The 19,739-nt window shown below is 45.5% G+C and overlaps 2 protein-coding genes and 2 non-coding genes across 4 annotated transcripts; all 4 read left to right on the top strand.

Moving 5' to 3' along the window:
- The first annotated feature begins 2,842 nt into the window (after positions 1-2,842).
- LOC127295769 (uncharacterized mitochondrial carrier C8C9.12c) lies at positions 2,843-7,354 on the top strand. The gene is made up of 2 exons (XM_051325766.2): positions 2,843-4,033; positions 6,802-7,354. Exons 1-2 carry the CDS (start codon positions 3,044-3,046, stop codon positions 7,003-7,005), a joined length of 1,194 nt encoding a protein of 397 aa, XP_051181726.1. The 5' UTR covers positions 2,843-3,043; the 3' UTR covers positions 7,006-7,354.
- A 177-nt stretch (positions 7,355-7,531) lies between these two features.
- Positions 7,532-7,602, top strand: TRNAG-GCC (transfer RNA glycine (anticodon GCC)). Its single transcript has one exon. It is a non-coding gene; the product is annotated as a tRNA-Gly (tRNA).
- A 3,030-nt stretch (positions 7,603-10,632) lies between these two features.
- On the top strand, positions 10,633-12,098 carry LOC127348972 (uncharacterized). The gene has a single exon (XM_051374815.2). It carries the CDS (start codon positions 10,673-10,675, stop codon positions 11,795-11,797), a length of 1,125 nt encoding a protein of 374 aa, XP_051230775.1. The 5' UTR covers positions 10,633-10,672; the 3' UTR covers positions 11,798-12,098.
- A 774-nt stretch (positions 12,099-12,872) lies between these two features.
- Positions 12,873-12,943, top strand: TRNAG-GCC (transfer RNA glycine (anticodon GCC)). Its single transcript has one exon. It is a non-coding gene; the product is annotated as a tRNA-Gly (tRNA).
- Positions 12,944-19,739: the final 6,796 nt, after the last annotated feature.

Genomic DNA, 19,739 nt, shown 5'->3' with positions numbered 1-19,739 from the left:
CGGAAATAAGGTTCCACCAGAAGACCAAACATATTTAATGCCGACTCATTTGGAAAATGAGTGATGCGTTGAGACGCAAATGAATTGCAAAATACATACGTTTCTGAGCATGTCAGAATCGTTGACTAAAACTTTTCCCGTGAGCAAAACATGATAAAGCACCGGAAGGCCAAGGTGTTATATCTTTACAAATGTAAACTAGATTATTGACTCTAGTGCAAGTGGGAGACTGTTGGAGATATGCCCAAGAGGCAATAATAAAATGGTTATTATAATATCTTTGAGTTTATGATAATGTTTACATACCATGCTATAATTGTATTAACCGAAACATTGATACATGTGTGTTATGTGAACAACAAGGAGTCCCTAGTAAGCCTCTTGTATAACTAGCTTGTTGATTAATAGATGATCATGGTTTCGTGATCATAAACATTGGATGTTATTAATAACAAGGTTATGTCATTATATGAATGATGTAATGGACACACCCAATTAAGCGTAGCATAAGATCACGTCATTAAGTTATTTGCTATAAGCTTTCGATACATAGTTACCTAGTCCTTTCAACCATGAGATCATGTAAATCACTTATACCGGAAAGGTACTTTGATTACATCAAACGCCACTGCGTAAATGGGTGGTTATAAAGGTGGGATTAAGTATCCGGAAAGTATAAGTTGAGGCATATGGATCAACAGTGGGATTTGTCCATCCCGATGACGGATAGATATACTCTGGGCCCTCTCGGTGGAATGTCATCTAATAGCTTGCAAGCATATGAATGGTTCATAAGAGACCACATACCACGGTACGAGTAAAGAGTACTTGTCATGAGACGAGGTTGAACGAGGTATAGAGATACCGATGATCAAACCTCGGACAAGTAAAATATCGCGTGACAAAGGGAATCGGTATTGTATGTAAATGGTTCAGTCGATCACTAAAGTCATCGTTGAATATGTGGGAGCCATTATGGATCTCCAGATCCCGCTATTGGTTATTGATCGGAGAGAAGTCTCAACCATATCTACATAGCTCGCGAACCGTAGGGTGACACACTTAAGGTTTGATGTCGTTTAAGTAGATATGGAAATATGGAATGGAGTTCGAAGTTTTGTTCGGAGTCTCGGATAGGATCCAGGACATCACGAGGAGTTCCGGAATGGTCCGGAGAATAAGATTCATATATAGGAAGTCATATTCCAAGTTTGGAAATGATCCGGTGCATTTATGGCAGGTTCTAGAAGGTTCTAGAAAAGTCCGGAAGAAGACACTATGGAAGGTGGGACTCCACAAGCTTGGCCGGCCAAACCCTAAGGGAGGAGTCCCAGGTGGGCTCCACCTGAGGTGGCCGACCACCCCACCTCAAGGAAAGGTGAGAGTCCCACCTTGGGTAGGACTCCCCCCTTGAGTAGGTTTCCCACCTTGGGGAAGTTTTGGTGTTGGGGTCTTATTCGAAGACTTGGACTACAACTCTTGGGGCTTCCACCTATATAATGAGGGACAAGGGGAGGGTGGCCGGCCACTCTTGCCTCCAACCTTGGCTGCCCCCCTTTGTGGCCGGCGCCCAAGGCACCCCCTCTCCTCAAACCCTAGCGCCCCTCCTCCACTACTTCTCCCGCATATGCTTAGCGAAGCTCCGCCGGAGATCTCCATCGACACCGCCACCACGCCGTCGTGCTGCCGGAATTCCGAGGAGGATCTACTACTTCCGCTGCCCGCTGGAACGGGGAAAAGGACGTCGTCATCAACACCGAACGTGTGACCGAGTACGGAGGTGCTGCCCGATTGTGGCACCGTCAAGATCTTCTACGCGCTTTTGAAAGCGGCAAGTGATCGTCTACCGCAGCAACGAGAGCCTCCTCTTATAGGATTTGGAATTCTTCAAGGGTTAGTCTCGTTCATCCCCTCGTTGCTCCCATCTTCTAGATTGCATCTTGGCTTGGATTGCGTTCTCGCGGTAGGAAATTTTTTGTTTTCTATGCTACGTATCCCAACAGTAGGCGGAACCTCATATCAATTTCCCAAATAAAAACTCATGCATAAAAATTAAACATGTAAATCTAGTGACCATAAATTTGAGCACATCATGGAGAAGTCGACCAAAGAGTCGGATGAGTTGTGTTGCATTGGTTGCTGTTTTGCTACAACAGTGTTCGAAATGTTGCAAACTTTTTTTTCTTAAGCTTTATAAATTTGCAAAAAAAATGTTGCAAACTTTTTTTCTCCAGCTTTATAGATTCGCAATTGTGCAACGAATGTTTACATCCTGAAGAACGTTTGCATGAAATTGTTTCGTTATTTGTGTATATACTATTCTTCTTAAACTGGATTTCATTTCCTTGCAATCTAGGGAAAAAAATTAAGGATCTGGATCTACGTGTATGGTTGCATCAGCATACAAGTTGCTACTTTGCACAGCACCCCCTTGTGATTTTTATTCTCTACAATATGACCAAACGTTCCCGGAGCAAGAAGTTTTCAATTTAGTACAGACGTAGGAACACTAGCTAATATGATGATGGTATTCAAATTGATAACAAAAAAAGGTGAGCTTATCCTTAACAAAAACATCGGCCACCTTGCACATAGAGAAGCTCATTTTGTAGTCTTTGACTTGCAGATCATGTGTTGGACTTGTCTTCCTCCTCTTTGTTCTCCTTCCGGGTCACAATCCGAACTTAATTTGGAGTTGGGCAGATAGTAGTAGATCACAAATTCAGCAGCAGTATCATGGAGACAGCCGGTCGGCCTTGGGTCTAAACAAATACTAACATGGTACAAGATCCCAATGAGGATCAGAAAGGTTGATCTCCTCTAGAATATCCCTGGTATAGAAGGCAAACTTTCCTTGCTCCTTGACCAAACAATTAACCAGACAACGAAAACAAGTGTGGTAATTCGAAGTACCACACAAGAAAGAAACTGGCAGAAAAAAAAGACAAGAAGAATTCGCCTCTTGGGAAACAGGAAAGAATTGTTGCAGAGTAGACGAAAACTTGGAGAAGAGAAAGGAACTGCCACAGAAGTGGGGAAGAGGATGGCTGAAGATGGATTTGACCACCGGGGCGGCACCAACGCCTCTTCCCCCTTCCCTCCTCCTAAATGGCGACATCCTCTCCAAATCTCGCCTCTTCCTCCTCATTATTCCAGCCTCGCCTCCTCCTCCCTCTCCGCCCCGGCCCCGCTCAAAACCCTAACCCTAGCGGCGGCGCCGCCGGCCACCATGGCCGCCGACTACCGCACCCCGGACAGGCTCCTCCCCTCCGCCGCCGCCGCCGCCACGGAGGAACCGTCCCAAGATCCGCCCAAGCCGGTCCTCGCCGCCGCGGGGCCGGCCGCCGCCGCGACCCACGACGGCCTGCGGTTCTGGCAGTACATGCTCGCCGGCTCCGTCGCCGGCGTCGTGGAGCACACGGCCATGTTCCCGGTCGACACCCTCAAGACGCACATGCAGGCCGCCTCGCCGCCCTGCCGCCCCACGCTCTCGCTGGGGGCGGCGCTGCGGGCCGCCGTGTCCGGCGAGGGCGGCGCGCTGGCCCTCTACCGCGGCCTCCCGGCCATGGCGCTCGGCGCCGGCCCCGCCCACGCGGTATACTTCTCCGTCTACGAGTTCGCCAAGTCGCGCCTCTCGGACCGGTTCGGCCCCAATAACCCCGCGGCGCACGCGGCCTCGGGGGTGCTCGCCACCGTCGCCAGCGACGCCGTGTTCACGCCCATGGACACCGTCAAGCAGCGCCTGCAGCTCACCAGCAGCCCCTACTCGGGCGTCTCGCACTGCGTCCGCACCGTCTTCCGCGACGAGGGCCTCAGGGCATTCTTCGTGTCTTACCGGACCACGGTGCTCATGAACGCGCCCTACACCGCAGTCCACTTCTCCACCTACGAGGCGGCCAAGCGTGTCCTTGGCGACATGGCGGCCGATGAGGACTCCCTCGCTGTGCACGCCACTGCGGGTGCTGCGGCCGGTGCGCTCGCCGCCGCGTTAACCACGCCGCTTGATGTTGTCAAGACGCAGCTGCAGTGCCAGGTGAGGATATTATGCAATTGGCTTGTGCATCGCTCAAAGACGCAATCTTTAATGACGTACATAGCTGATTTGAGTAGGATCTTATGCAACTGGCTTGTGCATCGCTCAAAGACACAATCTTTAATGACCCACATAGCTGATTTGAGTAGGATCTTATGCAATTGGCTTGTGCATCGCTCAAAGACACAATCTTTAATGGCGTACATAGCTGATTTGAGTAGGTTTGTGTGGCTTGCTCAGCAGAAGGAGATATTTGTATGCCTCTGCTGTTGTTTCTTTCCATCTCCAAGATTATTGGAGTGGCTCCATAAAAAAAACAAATTTATGGAGTGACATTTTGAACAGTAAAAAAACTAGCTGCTCCGTTTCTTTACTCTGTTAGTGACTCAGTGGTGATCACTGTTCTTATGCAATTGACTTGTGCATCGCTCAAAGACGCAATCTTCAATGACGTACATAGCTGACTTGTGCATCCGCTCAGAAGAAGGAGATACTTGTATGCCTTTGCTGTTGTTTCGTTCCATCTCCAAGATTATTGGAGTGGCTCCATAAAATAAAGATTTATGGAGTGACATTGAACAGTAAAAAATCTAGATGCTCTATTCCTTTGGTCTTTGTAGTCACTCAGTGGTGATCACTGCTCCTATAGGGTGCTCTGTACTATTAATGTTAAAGCGTAGTACTAATAATATATGGAGAAACTTTACAGTCGTGCTAAGTGCTAACAAGCCAGTTAGATTGTAGACGACTCCAGGCTCAGGACTTCCATATCACTAGTGTGGACTGCTAGATATAGCGTGCGCTAAACATGGCCTCCCTAAATCTGCAGTCTTTTCACCGTGGATTTTCTCTTACAAACTTTTGGATCTGGGGTGTTATCTGTCTGAAGTGTTGTGGCACTTTCTGCTAGGAAAAATCGAAGCAGATTAGTATGAACTCAAGGCGTAATTCTTTTGCCACCTTATCCTGGTTGTAATGATATATCACCAGCCAGCTGCTGACCTCTCAAGGATTTGAAATTTTGCTGAGAAGTTTAAATGGTTGGTTGCAAACGTTAATAATTGTAGTCATGGATTGCTTGAACCCTACTGTTAATAATATCTTAGTATACTCAGCTCCTCACTATCATTTGTAGTAGTATGCTAATAATTGTGTAGTTGTCAATTGCTTGAATCTTAGTGCTAACTTAGTGTAAAAATCAAAACATATTAGTGTAAACTCGAGGTGTAATTTTTTCGCCCTGGTTAAACGACATATCCACAGTGAACTGCTCACCTCACAATTTTTTGTTGAGAACTTCAAATTGTTGGTTGCGCACATGAATAATTTAGTAGTCATAACTTGCTCTGAACCTTAGTGCTAATGATATCTTGATATCCTAAGCTCCTCAGTATCATCTGTAGTACGTTAATAATTTTGTAGTTGTCAATTGCTTGAACCTTAGTGCTAATAACATCTTAATATCCTCTGCACCTCACTATCATCTGTAGTAATTCTGTTTGACATGGCAAGCAAATTATCTTGCACATACTTATGTGTTTGTAGATCGAGTGTCATATCGATCTACCACGGGTAGTTCGGGTTATCGATTTTTTACCTTTATTAATCGTATGATGGGTTAAGACTATTGATAACTCACTTTAAAGTGTTATTCTTATGTTATATACATGTATTCTATTGGGTTTCATATCTAGCCTACCCCAACTTGCTTGGGAAAAAAGGCTTTGATGTTGTTGTTGCGAGTGGGAACTTTTGGAGCGCAGGTGACATAGAGCCCTTTTTTTATCAATTAAAAAATGGTGTTTTGAAATTTCAAAAAATTCTGAGCAAAAATTCTGTATGTAAATAATATAATCTACCAACATGAAAAAATCTCTAACTCAAAATACTTTGTATTTGGGCTGCACAAAATGACAAAATCTGACCTCTAAATTAGTGAACAGGGCATTAAACCTCAAAATTCTTTCGGATTTTTTCATTTTTTAAAGCCCAGAATATTAGGTACTTCTGGTTGAGATTTTGTATGTCGGTAGAGTACATCATTATCTACGGCCAGAAAAAAATTCATTTATTTTTGAAATTTTGAATAGGTTTCCAAATTTTGAACAAAAGGGGTCCATGCTGCCTGAGCTCTGAAGTGAATTTTGTTCTTGTATGTTACATCAGAGCAATTATCAGTAATCTTCTCCATCTTCGGGAGAAACGGCTTATTAGATTCACCCTCTATGTGTTCGACTAATCGCTGTTTACCAATATGAACCTCAATGGTCTACAGTGGTCCTGTCAGCCCACAACAAAGAGAGAAACACAAAAGATTATACCAGATGGAAGATGCAATTCATAGCCACCTTCAAATCTTCCCAGAACCTTGCACTTCTTGGCCATCATGAGACCTCGGTGGGCTGTATTTATTGTTTAAATACCGACGGTATATTGTAGGCCATTTGGTACAACCATACAATAATGTCCTGAAACTCTTTTTATGTAGCTTACAGATCAGGTTAATTATACTTTGAAACTAGATTTGCTAGTGATACTACTACACTTGTTCTCATCAGCTAACTATAAGTAGTGTACTGAAACTCTTCTTATGTGTGATCCAGTATACAGTTGCTTCTATATGTATGACGGAAATATCGTTGACCAATAATGCTGTGCATATTGTCCCCCCCATATTTTCAACTTCACTTTGAACATATTCTTTATATTTTTAATGTGAATATCGTTGGCCTACTTTCAAGGAAGTAACAGTGATCTTTGTTGTCCAGGGTGTATGCGGTTGTGAACGCTTTGCTAGTAGCTCTATAGGAGATGTGTTCAGAACAATTATAAAGCGTGATGGATATATTGGGCTGATGAGGGGATGGAAGCCAAGAATGCTGTTCCATGCACCTGCAGCTGCCATATGCTGGTCCACATACGAAGCCTCGAAGTCATTCTTTGAAAGATTCAATGAGAAAAGGAGAAAATAGTTGGAGCATTCTTTGAGGGTGTGTATTTTCCTTCGAAGTCAAGTACTTCCATACTGCGCTGTGCTTCCGCAGCTGACAGAAAGAGGCAGCGCCTGGACGAAGCTGTTGTGTGCAAGCAGAGGATCCGCGTGGAATGATGCGGTGTGCATCGAGATCTGCCTAACGACGATCTGTCTGTACCTTGTATTTCTTTTCAGCTAAGTTATGTGTATCATTTTTCCAAGCCCGGTCTGGGGATAGAAGATGCTAGAAATAATTTTGCCCGAGTTTGATCTCAGCATATTGTTATGGCTTGCTTTGTGCCAGATTATTCATAAAATGAAAGGAGATTTTTGTTCTTGTTTTTTCCCACGGCCATATCTTGTGTTGAACTTTGATGTTTCTGAGATTGTGGCTTGATGTGTGTCTGAATAGTGGTGAACTTTGCTGTGTCTGAATAGTGATGAACTTTGATGTTGAGTCTGAATACTCAGACAGATTAGAGGCACAAATGCTTATAAATTGGTTACTCAACTGTCTCATCAAAGCACCAGTGGTCTAGTGGTAGAATAGTACCCTGCCACGGTACAGACCCGGGTTCGATTCCCGGCTGGTGCATTTTTTGCAGTACAGCTTTTGCGGGCTTTTGCGGGTTTAATTAAGCTAAACTATTTCCCCGCAGCTCGTTTGCCTGGCGCAGGTTAAGTCAACGCGTTGGGAGCACGTCATATGCACATGGAATCTTATCATCCAAATGTATATGCATATTTGTATAGAGCCGTGATCGTGGCAGGCCAGGCTAAGCCGTTATTCCCGGTCAATACGCTGAACAAGAAATTCCTCGGAGATTGCATTGGTTGTAAAGGCAATTCCTCGAAACAAAGCTTAATTACCTTATAAAACTCGTGAAATGGTCGCTACACGAAACTACAAGCCCTTCGTTCATCGTCTACGGAATGATTGCATCAATATGGAAACGGAATTGCCAGTTTCTCAGTAGACTGGGAACAAAGCTGATGTTCAACACTCTTTGTAGCATGGGTTTACATTATGAATTTATGATTCATGTATGTAAGTTGTAAGTTGGGTTGTAACTTAGATTTTTTGTTGTTGTAAGTGAAGTTACAACTACAAAGAATATCTATGAACTGTTAGATTTACTTCATGATCCATACTAATGGTGAGTTGCAATATGGGTTGCAACTAAAATTCGATAATGTCATTATAGTGAGAAAGAAGTTAGATTTTAGTAGACTGAAAACTAGTCACACTCATACGAAAATGTATGTGCCTATTCAGAGCCATGATATGGCAGGCTATGTTAAGTTGTTGGTCTCGCATTCTCGTCAATATACCTAGAAGAACAAGAAACTCCTCGGGGATCAGTCAAAATGAAGGTAACTTCGTGCAGCGAGGCTTTTTTTAAGGATGTGATTAATTTTCAGTCCAAATAAAAATTATTTTAATTCTCACTTAGCCGATGTCATCTTATAATTTTGTACTATGTGAATAACAATTTTTTTACTTTGCGAATTCTTTTTGGTACTGAAACTATTTTTCAGTTGCAACTCTATTTATAATTGAGAAATCTTAGTTGTAAGACTTGTAACCTTACTTGCAATTATTCTTTTCAGTTATATATATCCTTATTTGCAACTAAAAAAAAAAAGGTGTAACCCAACTTGTAGCTTCTAAGACGTATTAATTGTGCTACAAATTTAACTGTTCTGGAACTGAATGAGCTCTAACTTAATTTTCAGTCCACTGAAATTTAGTAAAACCATATATTCAAAATCTTTGAAAACGGCCGCTTCTCTTTCCGTGGACGCTAGCTTCACGAAACTACATTTGGTCGTCACAATCTACATCGGCTACCTATATCGAGGGAGTATTATATATGGCCTTAGACAAGGGTAAGAGCAGAAGCGATTACCGTATGCTTGTACTGTACGTTCGTTACGTTCCCATAGGTCGGCCGTCGAAGCAGCATGTCGTGAGCTAGCTGCGACTCTGCGACTAACTAATTCCATCGACGCGTTTTCTTGGTCAACTGAACTAGCTGGTGTCTTCCCGTGTGATTTTACTAATCACGCGATAATATCAGAAAACATTTCCTTCGCAATCATTCAACAACGATTGAAACAGTACGTGGCACCGTACTGCAGTATATATACAGATGATCAAGTGTTCATCGTTATCAACGCAAGTACACCTGGAAGATGTACACAGAAGAAGGAAGCAGAAGAAATCAAGGCTGCCATGTAAATCCTAGTATCAGAAGCAGAGACGGAGCCAGGAATGAAGTATAAGGGGGACAATTTTAGTATGAGGGGGGGGGGGGGGGCCGAACTAGCTAAAATCACATAAATAAGGAGCTGTCATGGCTTATGTTCAAATAAAAATCATGACCATAGGGGGGCGCTCCCCCCCTCGTCCCCCTTGTCTCCATCCCTATTCAGAAGCAAAACCCTATCTTCAAAAACTCTGGAAACGGTCGCTTCTCTTTCCGTAGACGGTAGTTTTTTTTTTTTGTCGTCACAATCTATTCGGACTTGCATATAGGCTGATAGGTACTTACTATAATTTATATATATATATTCCCTACGATAAGAGATAAGATGGAGTATGTATTGCAACAAGGTAAGTAGTTGGTGAATGAAGATATGGTCTCATCAGTTCTTGCCATTCAAAAGGGTCAGAGCAGAAGCGTCGTACTGTACGTCCATTACGTCCCATAGATCGACCATCGAAGTAGCATGTCGTTAGCCAAAATTTGATAAAATTTTCAAATTCTTAGGAAAAATGAAAAAGTTTCTGCAATTAAAAAAACATGAACTAACAAATCTACTTCCTCCATCTCATGAAACTTGTTTGATCTTCCCGTATAAAAGTTCTCCTTTTCTGAGATTGGGCAAATTTAATGAAAATTTTCATTTAAAAAAAAGGAAAACAAAACTAGTAATTGGAGCATAAGTAAACCGAAAAGGTTTGACATAATTTAGAGAAGCAAATTATGTACAAGATAAAGTTGAAGAGTTAAGCATATTGATCCTAGATTTGGATCCTTATACAACAGATTTTATACGGTGTTTGTGTTTTGTGCAAAAATATGGAATATTTAGTTCGTGCAACAGAGACACCAATAGTAAATGTCTTGTGCAATTTCCTCCTTAACTAGCTGCGAGTCTCCTAGTAATACCATCAAAGACCTGTTTTCATGGTGAACGAACCACTCGCGGTTTTCTTCCCGTCTGATTTTACTAATCCCACGATATTACCATAAAGGGTATAACTATTCCTTAGTTGACTGAGAACTAACTTCATTCCCAGTCAAATTATGTCATTAAATTTAAATTACAACTCCTGTTGCAACTAATGACTAGCACAAATCATGAAGCAAATCTAACGATTCGAATATTTTTTCTTATGGTTGCAAGTGAAGATACAACTAATCACAATGCAATTAAATGGTGCAGGATTTAACTAAACACGAACTAAGTTGTCAGCTCAGAACTAGCAAATCCCTACCAGAAAACATTTCGTTCGCAATCATTCAACAACGATTGCCATATAATAGTGGCATGGTACTGCAGTATATATATACAGATGATCAATTTTGCATCGTTATCAACGCAAGTACAACTGGAAACATATACAGAAGAAGGAAGCAGACGAAATCAAGGCTGCCATGTACGCGACCAAGCCGCTGTCTCTGTTCAAGAGCCACCCGGATACGGCGTCCCAGCCGCCGCCGGAGGGCCCGAATTCGGGCTACATCGTGGTGAAGGGCGACGACGACGGGGAGGACGGTGAGACGTGCTGCTGGGGGCAGTGCGGCGGGACGCGCGTGCGGGACCTCCCGTTCCCGCAGGACCGCGTGCTCACGCTCCGCTACACGGAGCACCACGGGGAGAGTAGCTCCACCTACACCGACTCCGTCGTCTTCGTTCCCGTCCCCGACGCGCCCCTCGCCTCCAACCGCTACTACGCCGTCATCGCCACGGGGAAGCACAAGGGGCTCGTCAGGACTTGCTCCAGCGAGGAGGACATGGCCGCGTGCTGCTTCTGCCGCTGCATCAGCGACGTGGAGCCGCGGCCGTTCGACCCGGCTGACGTCTACCAGCAGATCGAGATCGTCCAGCGCCGTCGCGGGCGGTTCACGGCCAGGGCCGTGGCGGCCGACGGCTTCCCGCACTTCCTCTACCGAAAGAAGTACTGGCGGGTGTACGCCTCCAAGGCCAAGAACCACTTCGACCTCGGCGACGCGCCGGGCATCAACGCGGCGCTCCGGTCGCGCCAGCTCGCCGACGCGAGCCTCCCGACGGCGATGCCAACGGTTGTCGGGAAATGGTACTGCCCGTTCTATCTCATCAAAGAAGACTGCATGTCCCGGTCGGAGCAGATGGACCGCGGAGTGTTCTACGAGGTGGTGCTGGAGCAGCGCTGGGAGACGGTCGGGGACGAAATCCATGGAGGATCGAGGCTGCACAGCACGAGGGTGCTCTACGGCGGGGACGTGGAGGCGAGAGGCGCCCACCTGCACACCGACGGTTACGTGTTCTTCAGGGTTGGGCCCGCGCTGAGCGTGATTGTGCACGCGAGCTTGTGGGACAGGATGCGATGGGAGGCGTACAGGGGAGGGTGGGTCGACGAGGAGGAAGAGGCCGGGAAGTTGGCCGGCCGGTCGGTGCTGGTGGAGAGATTCGTGGTGAAGAGGATGGACGGGAGCGTGGTGGCGAACTTTGACTTCCTGCACTTCAACAAGGTCAGATCGAGGAAAGCAGAAGTGACATCCCTGACTGCAGAAGTTTAGAGTATGTATGCACCCGTCAGAAAAAATCTTAATCTTGTTTTGTGTGATATAAGTACGTACTTTTTTTTTTCCTAACGCTAGCTGTGACATGTTCCGCGAAAAAAGAAAATTCAGATGTGGGTTTCGCTGTTCAGACACGTTTTCAGTTTTTCTTACTTTTTGGAAGGAGTTGTTTGTATGTAAATTAAGATTTGTGTACTTGTGTATCACATAAATTCAGCAATGTTTCTCCCAAAAAAAAGATCAGCATTTTTTTTTTTACTTTGAAACACAAGCGATGAAACCACACCAATGGACATGAAAACCGATAGAATCCTAGAAGATCCGTGCGACGCACAACTCCACACCCCCTCTGCCGACGCGAGACGCGCAACCGGAGCGAGGATAGGGCATGGATGATCTTATGCCGATTTCAAGATGTAGCCGGCGCCTCATCATCTCGAAGAATACATTGAAAAATAACCTAAACAAATAATGGGAACCCTCCTGCCAGTGCTGTGGTCTTCCACGCATCCAAGGCCCCAAGGCCACGGGAGGCAGTGCTGGCAGGCGGTGTCGCCGGGGAGGGGGATAGAAACCTAGATGAGCTTTACTTCACGATCGCTTCGCTCGGTCTCTCTTGCATCACGTACCAGTTTGGTCATGGCATTCTTTTTTTTTCACGTATGTTATGTACCATTTTACCGAGCCTGGTATGGGGATAGCAAATACTAGGAATAATTTTGCCTGAGTTTGACTCAGAATATTGTTATGGCCTTCTTGTGCCAGGTTATTCATAAAAAATGAATGATACTTTGTTTTTCGTTTTTCCCACGGCCAAATCTTTTGATGAACTCTGAGATTTTGGTGTTATGTGTGTACTAGTAGTGATGAACTTTGATGTGTGTGTGTGTGTGAATAATGTTAAACTTTAATGTTGTGTCTGCATACCGTACCCAGCCAGAATACATAGCACAAATACAAGACAAAAAAGGGACCGTGGCAACTCACAAACATTCAACTAGTTCCTTTAAGATATTAGAAGTGGCATCCTTACTGTAAACTAGTAATGTAATTACGAAATATTCACATGGAAGCACCAGTGGTCTAGTGGTAGAATAGTACCCTGCCACGGTACAGACCCGGGTTCGATTCCCGGCTGGTGCATTTTATTTTATATCTGTGCTAAACTGCCACTACCTGGGCATCTAATTTGTTGGATAATGGAAAGAAAATTTTAATGTTGGAATCATGAACATGCGCCAAGGATGTTGGAATTTTAATGGTTCCGTGAACTTGTTCTCTGTGCTGCTGTGCGCTCTTATTTTTCTCCAGCTCGTTTGTAAGGTGCAGGATAGAGCCAACATCAGGCGTACCCACATTAAACTAGCAGGTGTCACATGACACTGGGTAAATTCCATTTTATTTGATGTATTGTGTAGATTTCCAGTGCATGACACCCTCAGCTATAGGTGAAAAATCTTTGTGCTTCATACAATGACACCGGGTTGATTTTGCTCTGGATCCACCCCATGGGATCGGATCATGGAAATGTATGTTGCATGTGCATATCGTGCCGTGAGCATGGCAAGTCATGTTAAGCTGTCTATAAAAAAACGTTGATCAACGAAGAATGATCCCTCCCTTGGCTATATGTTGTTAGGTAGGATGAGTAGCAGATGGACGCTAGGATAATAACCTGGTTTAAAATTCGCCCCTCCCTACGAAATTACCGATGTTAAGCTGTCTATAAGCTGAACAAGAAACACCTCGAAGATGCCAGCGATCAAAATAAAGGTAATCCATGAAAAAAAAACTTATCTTTCGATACTCTGGAAACGGTGGCTTCTCTTTCCGTAGAAGCTAGCTTCACGAAAGAAGCTTAAGAGAAGAAGCAGTGACAATACCGTACACTTTACCTTACGTTAATTATTATGTCCCATAGATCGACCGTCAAAGGAGCACTCCTTCCATTCATCAATAAACTTCTAACTTCATTTTAGATTAAAATTTTAAAAAATTAGGAAGAAAATGTGGCAATATATATGATAGTAGTTTTATATCACTAGATTCGTCTCAAAAAGTAGTTTATGATATACCAATAAGTATTCCCTCCTTAACTGGTTTTCATCAAAGTCAAACTTGCGTTAACTTTGAAAGGGGTGAAGCTGGAGCAAAGGTCTCTCTGATGCATATGTATACAATTTTCAACGTTTGAACCCTTGCTAGCTTGAATTATTGCCTCCCTGATGCACCTTTCTTTGTCTACCCTGATGTGTAGGTCCTATTAAGCTCATATGCGGGACTAAAATAATTCTTTGACCCTGATGCTTGTGCATCAGGTATAGACTGTTGAGAGCTCCGCCCATGAACTTTGACCAATTTTATTGAGAAAATTATCTATATCTACAATACAGAATGTATGATATATTAAAATATACTTCATTATATTTTTAGTGGTAATTGTTTGATATCTTAGATGTTTATATTTTCCATATAAACTTTGTTAAAATTTACACTGTTTGAATTTGAATAAATATAATACACATTATATTTGGCATAAAGGTAGTATGTTAATACTTATTGTTATTAGGTTAGTTAGTCCCTTGACGTGGGCACTACCCTTCGGGTAACCGACATTGCCCTATCCTGTATTGACTAATTGGAGGCCCATGAAGACACCTGAAGGCGAGATGGGCCACCTGGACGGCGTGCCAGAGGAATCCTTGACGAGCAAGACAAGGAAGCAGCCGAACAAGGAAAGATTAGATCTAAAAATACTGTAAACCTAGTCGTACTCGGTTAGGACTCTTGAGACCTGTCCTCCTATATAAAGGCCAGGAGAGGGGCTGCCGAGGGACACACGATCAATCTTAGCAATCTTAGCCAGCAAAAGCTTAGAGCTAGGTCACCTTAGCAATAGCCATCTCGACGAGATCTCAGCCGAACTATTCGGCACCCCATTGTAACCCATTATCATCATAATCAAGAACAGACATGAAGGACGTAAGGGTTTTACCTCATCGAGGGCCCCGAACCTGGGTAAATCGCTCTCCCCGCTTGTCTGTGAACCGATGTCTCGTGTCAGCTTGCATGTCTCGTGTCAGCTTGCAGGATTCCATCAACCCTAAGCCCCTATCTGAGGGCATTGAGCGAGGAGTACCCTCGACAATTGGCGCCGTCTGTGGGAACCCTGTCGGCACAAGATCGGACATCGGCTGAACCCGTCATGTCATCGGCAGCTTCATCAACACCGTCATCGCCTCGTCTGGGAAGCCCGATTCGTTTCGGCTCCTACGAGTTCACCCCACATAGCGATCCGTCTCGCTCGACTTTCTCCGGTCTACAAGGCAACATGGAGATGGCCTTCAGGAGCGTCCACTACAACGTCAACTCAGAAGGAATTCTTCGGCTGCTGGAGTCTCCCATCTCCAGGCCGACGAGTCCAAGCGCATCGTCGTCACTGGACCTTTCGGCTGGCCTGACAAGCCCGTCAAGTCCGCTCGCGCCTTCGACTCCCCGTTCAGCGTCCTCCATGTCGGTCGGATCCGACGATCCCGCGTCCTCGGAGCTAACCTCGTACTATTGCATGAACTGCGACACCAGGCGCGAGCTAGGGTCGAGCGACACGCCGTTCATCTGCAATGCCCACTATTCGTCGGGAGAGGACAACATCGACAGCATCACCCAAAGAGACACCCGAAGAGTGGCGCCCCTCCAAGTTTATGTTGCTAACAGGGGAGATGGAGATCGCACCCCCCGTTCCAGTAGGCGAGCTAGTTTTGAGAACAGCGCCAGCAACAACAACAGCGATCACACCATCGCAGAAGAAGAGTGGGCAGCAGCCAGGGCAGCCGTGCTTAACAACACACCACTTCCGGCGGGAACCACGGTTGGCACTCTCAATGCTTACCGCTCCATATTGGAGAAAAATCGGGAGCGCCTATCTAAGGAGCAAGCCACCCTCGAGAGACGCCTATCTGCGGCAGACCGATCCAGCGAGCGACGAAGGGGCTCGCAGGGAAGTGCCTCTCGAAGTACTCACGGAGGAGGCAAACATCGATCAAGAATGTCCAGGCTTTCGGAAGATGATGCAAGGGAGATAACGTCAAACTTGACCAAGTCCTTTATGACTACGGACACTGCGGGCATGCCACGGCCAAAAACCGTTGCGGGAGCAACAGCCAACCTTGCAGCGTACCTCATTAACCAGCGTCCTGAAGGATCCATGGCTCAGGCTCACCGTGGTGCCTTAGAAAGTCTCGCAATATTAGGAGATAATCTAGTTCCACGGAAGGAAAAGCAGAAGGAATCGATGCGCGCATACATCGGGAGATTCACCAAGCTCCTGAACGCTGCGGAAGACGTATCTGTCGACAGAGCAATCGACGCCTTCAGTGATTGCATCCGACGTGAAAGCTATATAGAAGAACTTGGACGCAAGAAGCCGAAAACCATAACCAAGTTAATGGAAATCGCCAACAGCTGGGCCGATGGCGAAGACAACGTTCGAAAGCCACGACAAGAGCTAGCCGACGATTTAAGAAGATGACCAGCCGAAGCATGATTCGGGTGGTCGAAGGGATCGCAACAAGAGAAGGAAGAACCGCAGCTACGATGACAACAACTTGGTGGCCGCAGGCTACTCTGATCGGCAGGATGATCGGTACAATGACAGGCGAGACGATCGACAGGACGGCAATCGGAACAACTCTGAGAACCGTGGCAACTATAAAGCACGACAACAGAGAACACCCGAACTACCCTACGCTGAGCAGATCAACGCCCCATGCTACCTGCATTCATATACCGATTCCAAGGATGGTAAAATAAAGTCTAGCCACCTGCTCAGGGACTGTCGGCAGTTCATCGATATGCATAAACTCATCCAGCAGGCAGGCCAGCAACAGCTACCGCCACCACCACCACCACCCCCACCGCAACATCAGGTCCAGCAAGCTCAACCTCATCAACCCAACGAGGCATTTCCACCACCACGTGGGCAGATGAGTATGATACATAGGACAGGCATTTCAAGGAGAGAAATGAAGAAGCTCACCCGAGAAATCAACCTGGCAGAAAGCATCATGGCGAACATCCCTGAGTATGTCGAGTGGTCGTCTCAGAACATCACGTTCAGCCGAGCGGATCACCCGATGACTATACCAAAACCAGGACACGCTGCCCTAGTGGTCGAAGCACAGATAGGAGGGTTCAAGATGAGCAATGTCTTCATGGACGGAGGAAGTGGACTCAACCTGATATTCCTTGACACAATCCAAAGTATGGGGATCACCATGAGAATGCTAGAAGAATCAGACACCCGCTTCCATGGGATCCTCCCTACTTCGCCAGCGTACTCTCTTGGCAAAGCGTACCTGAACGTCGTCTTCGACAAACCCGACAATTTCAGGAAGGAGAAGATCGAGTTCGAAGTCGTGAACTGGGAATCACAGTATCACGCCATACTCGGGAGACCAGCTTATGCCAAGTTCATGGCTGTGCCGCACTACGCATACCTCAAGCTGAAAATGCCTGGGAACAACGGGACGAACATCACAGTCCATGGAAGTTTCTCACGCTCGGACAATTGTGATCGCGACTTTCAAAGGATTGCTGCAAAGTTTGGGCCTCAACGAGAAATTGTCGACCCTCCGCCCAAGCTGACGATACGAGAAATCAAGGAGGAAAAACATGACAGGGAAACCAAGAAGAAGCCAGCCAACCTTGCCCTTGAAGCCTCAGCGGCAGAAGCTCCGGCAACAAAAGCTTCGGCAGAGGACGGCATAGAGGGCACAGGAAACAGCAAGACGCTGGCAATCACTGCCCAGACCCCTGGCGACATCAACAACGCTGCAGCGACCACTAGCATGGCGAAGAAGTCAGAAGATGCTGTCGAAGATGAGAAGAACCCCTTCCTTGATTAAGCACTTCCTTAGCCTTTAAATTTTTTCCCTTTACTTTACACAGGGCCTCCTTTTTTCGCCCTCTAGTTTCGCATTTACCCTATTAATGAGAACTTAAGTTTCGATTCCTTGTTGAGCATTGTAGTAATCTAAAGCATCTATGACCGCGCCACCGTGAACCTTGCTTACAAGCAACGGTATAACGTAACGCGCGGCAGAGGATCGCGCCCCAAGGGAAAAGCCTCTACGAGTGCTGCAAAGAAAAACAAGGACATTAATCCTTCCCTCTGCTTCAGATGCCTCTACGAGTGCCGTACAAAGCAAGAGTTTGGAAAATATAAATGCAACCCACGTTCGATATTTTACTTATGGAAATATCAAAGAACAACAGGCTCATCGGCAGAATCATTGCACCCAAAATATTCGGGAGTGACTGCCGAAACTTACAATCAGTTGAAAGCAAAGTTGCGCATACAACAGGTTTAGCAAAACCTGCAACACGAGCTGATCACTCATAATGATTTGCTGACCAACTAGTATACATCTAACGGGCAATTAAGATTTGCTCCTTCAAAAATTTGCCAACGGCACGGTAAAAGTACATATTCATGTATTTACCAAATAAAAAGTTTCGGCTTAACAATCCTAACACTTGGATGGACTAGCCAATGCAATTCATTTTACAAAAATGACTTTACACCCTGATATCACCCTTGCGGAGTTTCCCTTCCTTCAGGTACCTTTGACTCCTCTTCAAGCCTGTCGACAATTATATTAGCGGGCAATAATACCTTCGGGTACAGTTCTTCAAAATCACCAGTTGCGTTGGCAATAGATAGCAAACATGCCGAGGGATAACAAGCAAGCACAAGGGCAAGCGTACACTTGGCCCCTGCAAAAACTTGAGCTCGTACTAAGTCCCAAATCTTCTTGGCGTTTCCAAACTCGGACATCAAAGTCAAAAGCGTAGGGGGAATTGCATTTAAAGGAAACATCGTCTTCCAAACCACCCTCATAGCTTTGTAGCACTTGTCAAAGAATTGGTGGACTTGTTGGACCCGATACTGAAATTTCGCGACAGCCGAAGCCTTCGAGTGATCCCGCCAGAAAATCTCTTCGGATGAGGAAAGTTGGGTTAAAGCATGCACTCGCTCGTGTATCCGCTTGTTCTCTTCCGCACGGTTCAAAGCTATGACTGGCAAAAGAATCAATAAAGAGTCAGACAAGGCGTTGTTGACAAAAGGGCAAAGGAATCAGGGAACTTACAGTTCAAACTCTCGGTAGCTTTATGCAGCTCAGTAAGAGTGTACCGTTCCACGTCGGCTGCAATCTCGCTCTTCTTATTGACAATAGCAGCTAAGGCTTAAGTGCTGCGCAGGTCCTTTTCCATCTGCGTAATCCGATCCTTCATACGCTGGATCCGATCACTTTCAGGAAGAGCACCCGAAGAGTCGTCAACAAATGAGGACACTGGGAAGACCTGCAGGAAACACCGTTACAAAAGGATGATGGATATGGTACAGCTGAGCATCCGAAGTAACTCCCATCGGGAGAAGTACAAGAAAAAATATTATAACAAAAGTGTGCTACCAACATTGCTAGCACGGAGTTTATTACAAGCATAAGTTTTGCGGCAGAACAATGTTTCACATCAGCTCAAGCATAAGTTTGCTACAAAAATTAAGGGGCTTGGGTCTGAGTCGATAAACTGGGTCCAGCCGACGACTTCCTTGATGAAACCAGTTCAAGGAGCTGGCGAGCACAAGTAAGGGCATACGATTTAAAGGCGCTTAAGTCAACAAGCTGCCCGTCTTGCTCTTTCGGCAGCTCCTTAGTCATCTCTTCGATATCACCCTTAAAGCCGTAACCCATCATAAGCTGGAAGGCAAGGACAACACCATAAGTGCGCGATGTACGCTTGAATACCTCGATAACCTCCTTGGTGTCAACCGCGAAGGCATCGATCAGTTGCCCCAGGGTCTTGTCTTGCTTGATCTTGGGGAAAATCATCAAGTGCATCCGCGCCAGGGCACCCTTCCCCTTTACAAGAAGCTCCC

The sequence above is a fragment of the Lolium perenne genome, chromosome 4 (genome assembly GCF_019359855.2).
Source record: "Lolium perenne isolate Kyuss_39 chromosome 4, Kyuss_2.0, whole genome shotgun sequence".
Lineage (NCBI taxonomy): Eukaryota > Viridiplantae > Streptophyta > Magnoliopsida > Poales > Poaceae > Lolium > Lolium perenne.
Note: the sequence above shows the minus strand (reverse complement) of the source record. Positions and strands in the feature narration are given on the sequence as shown.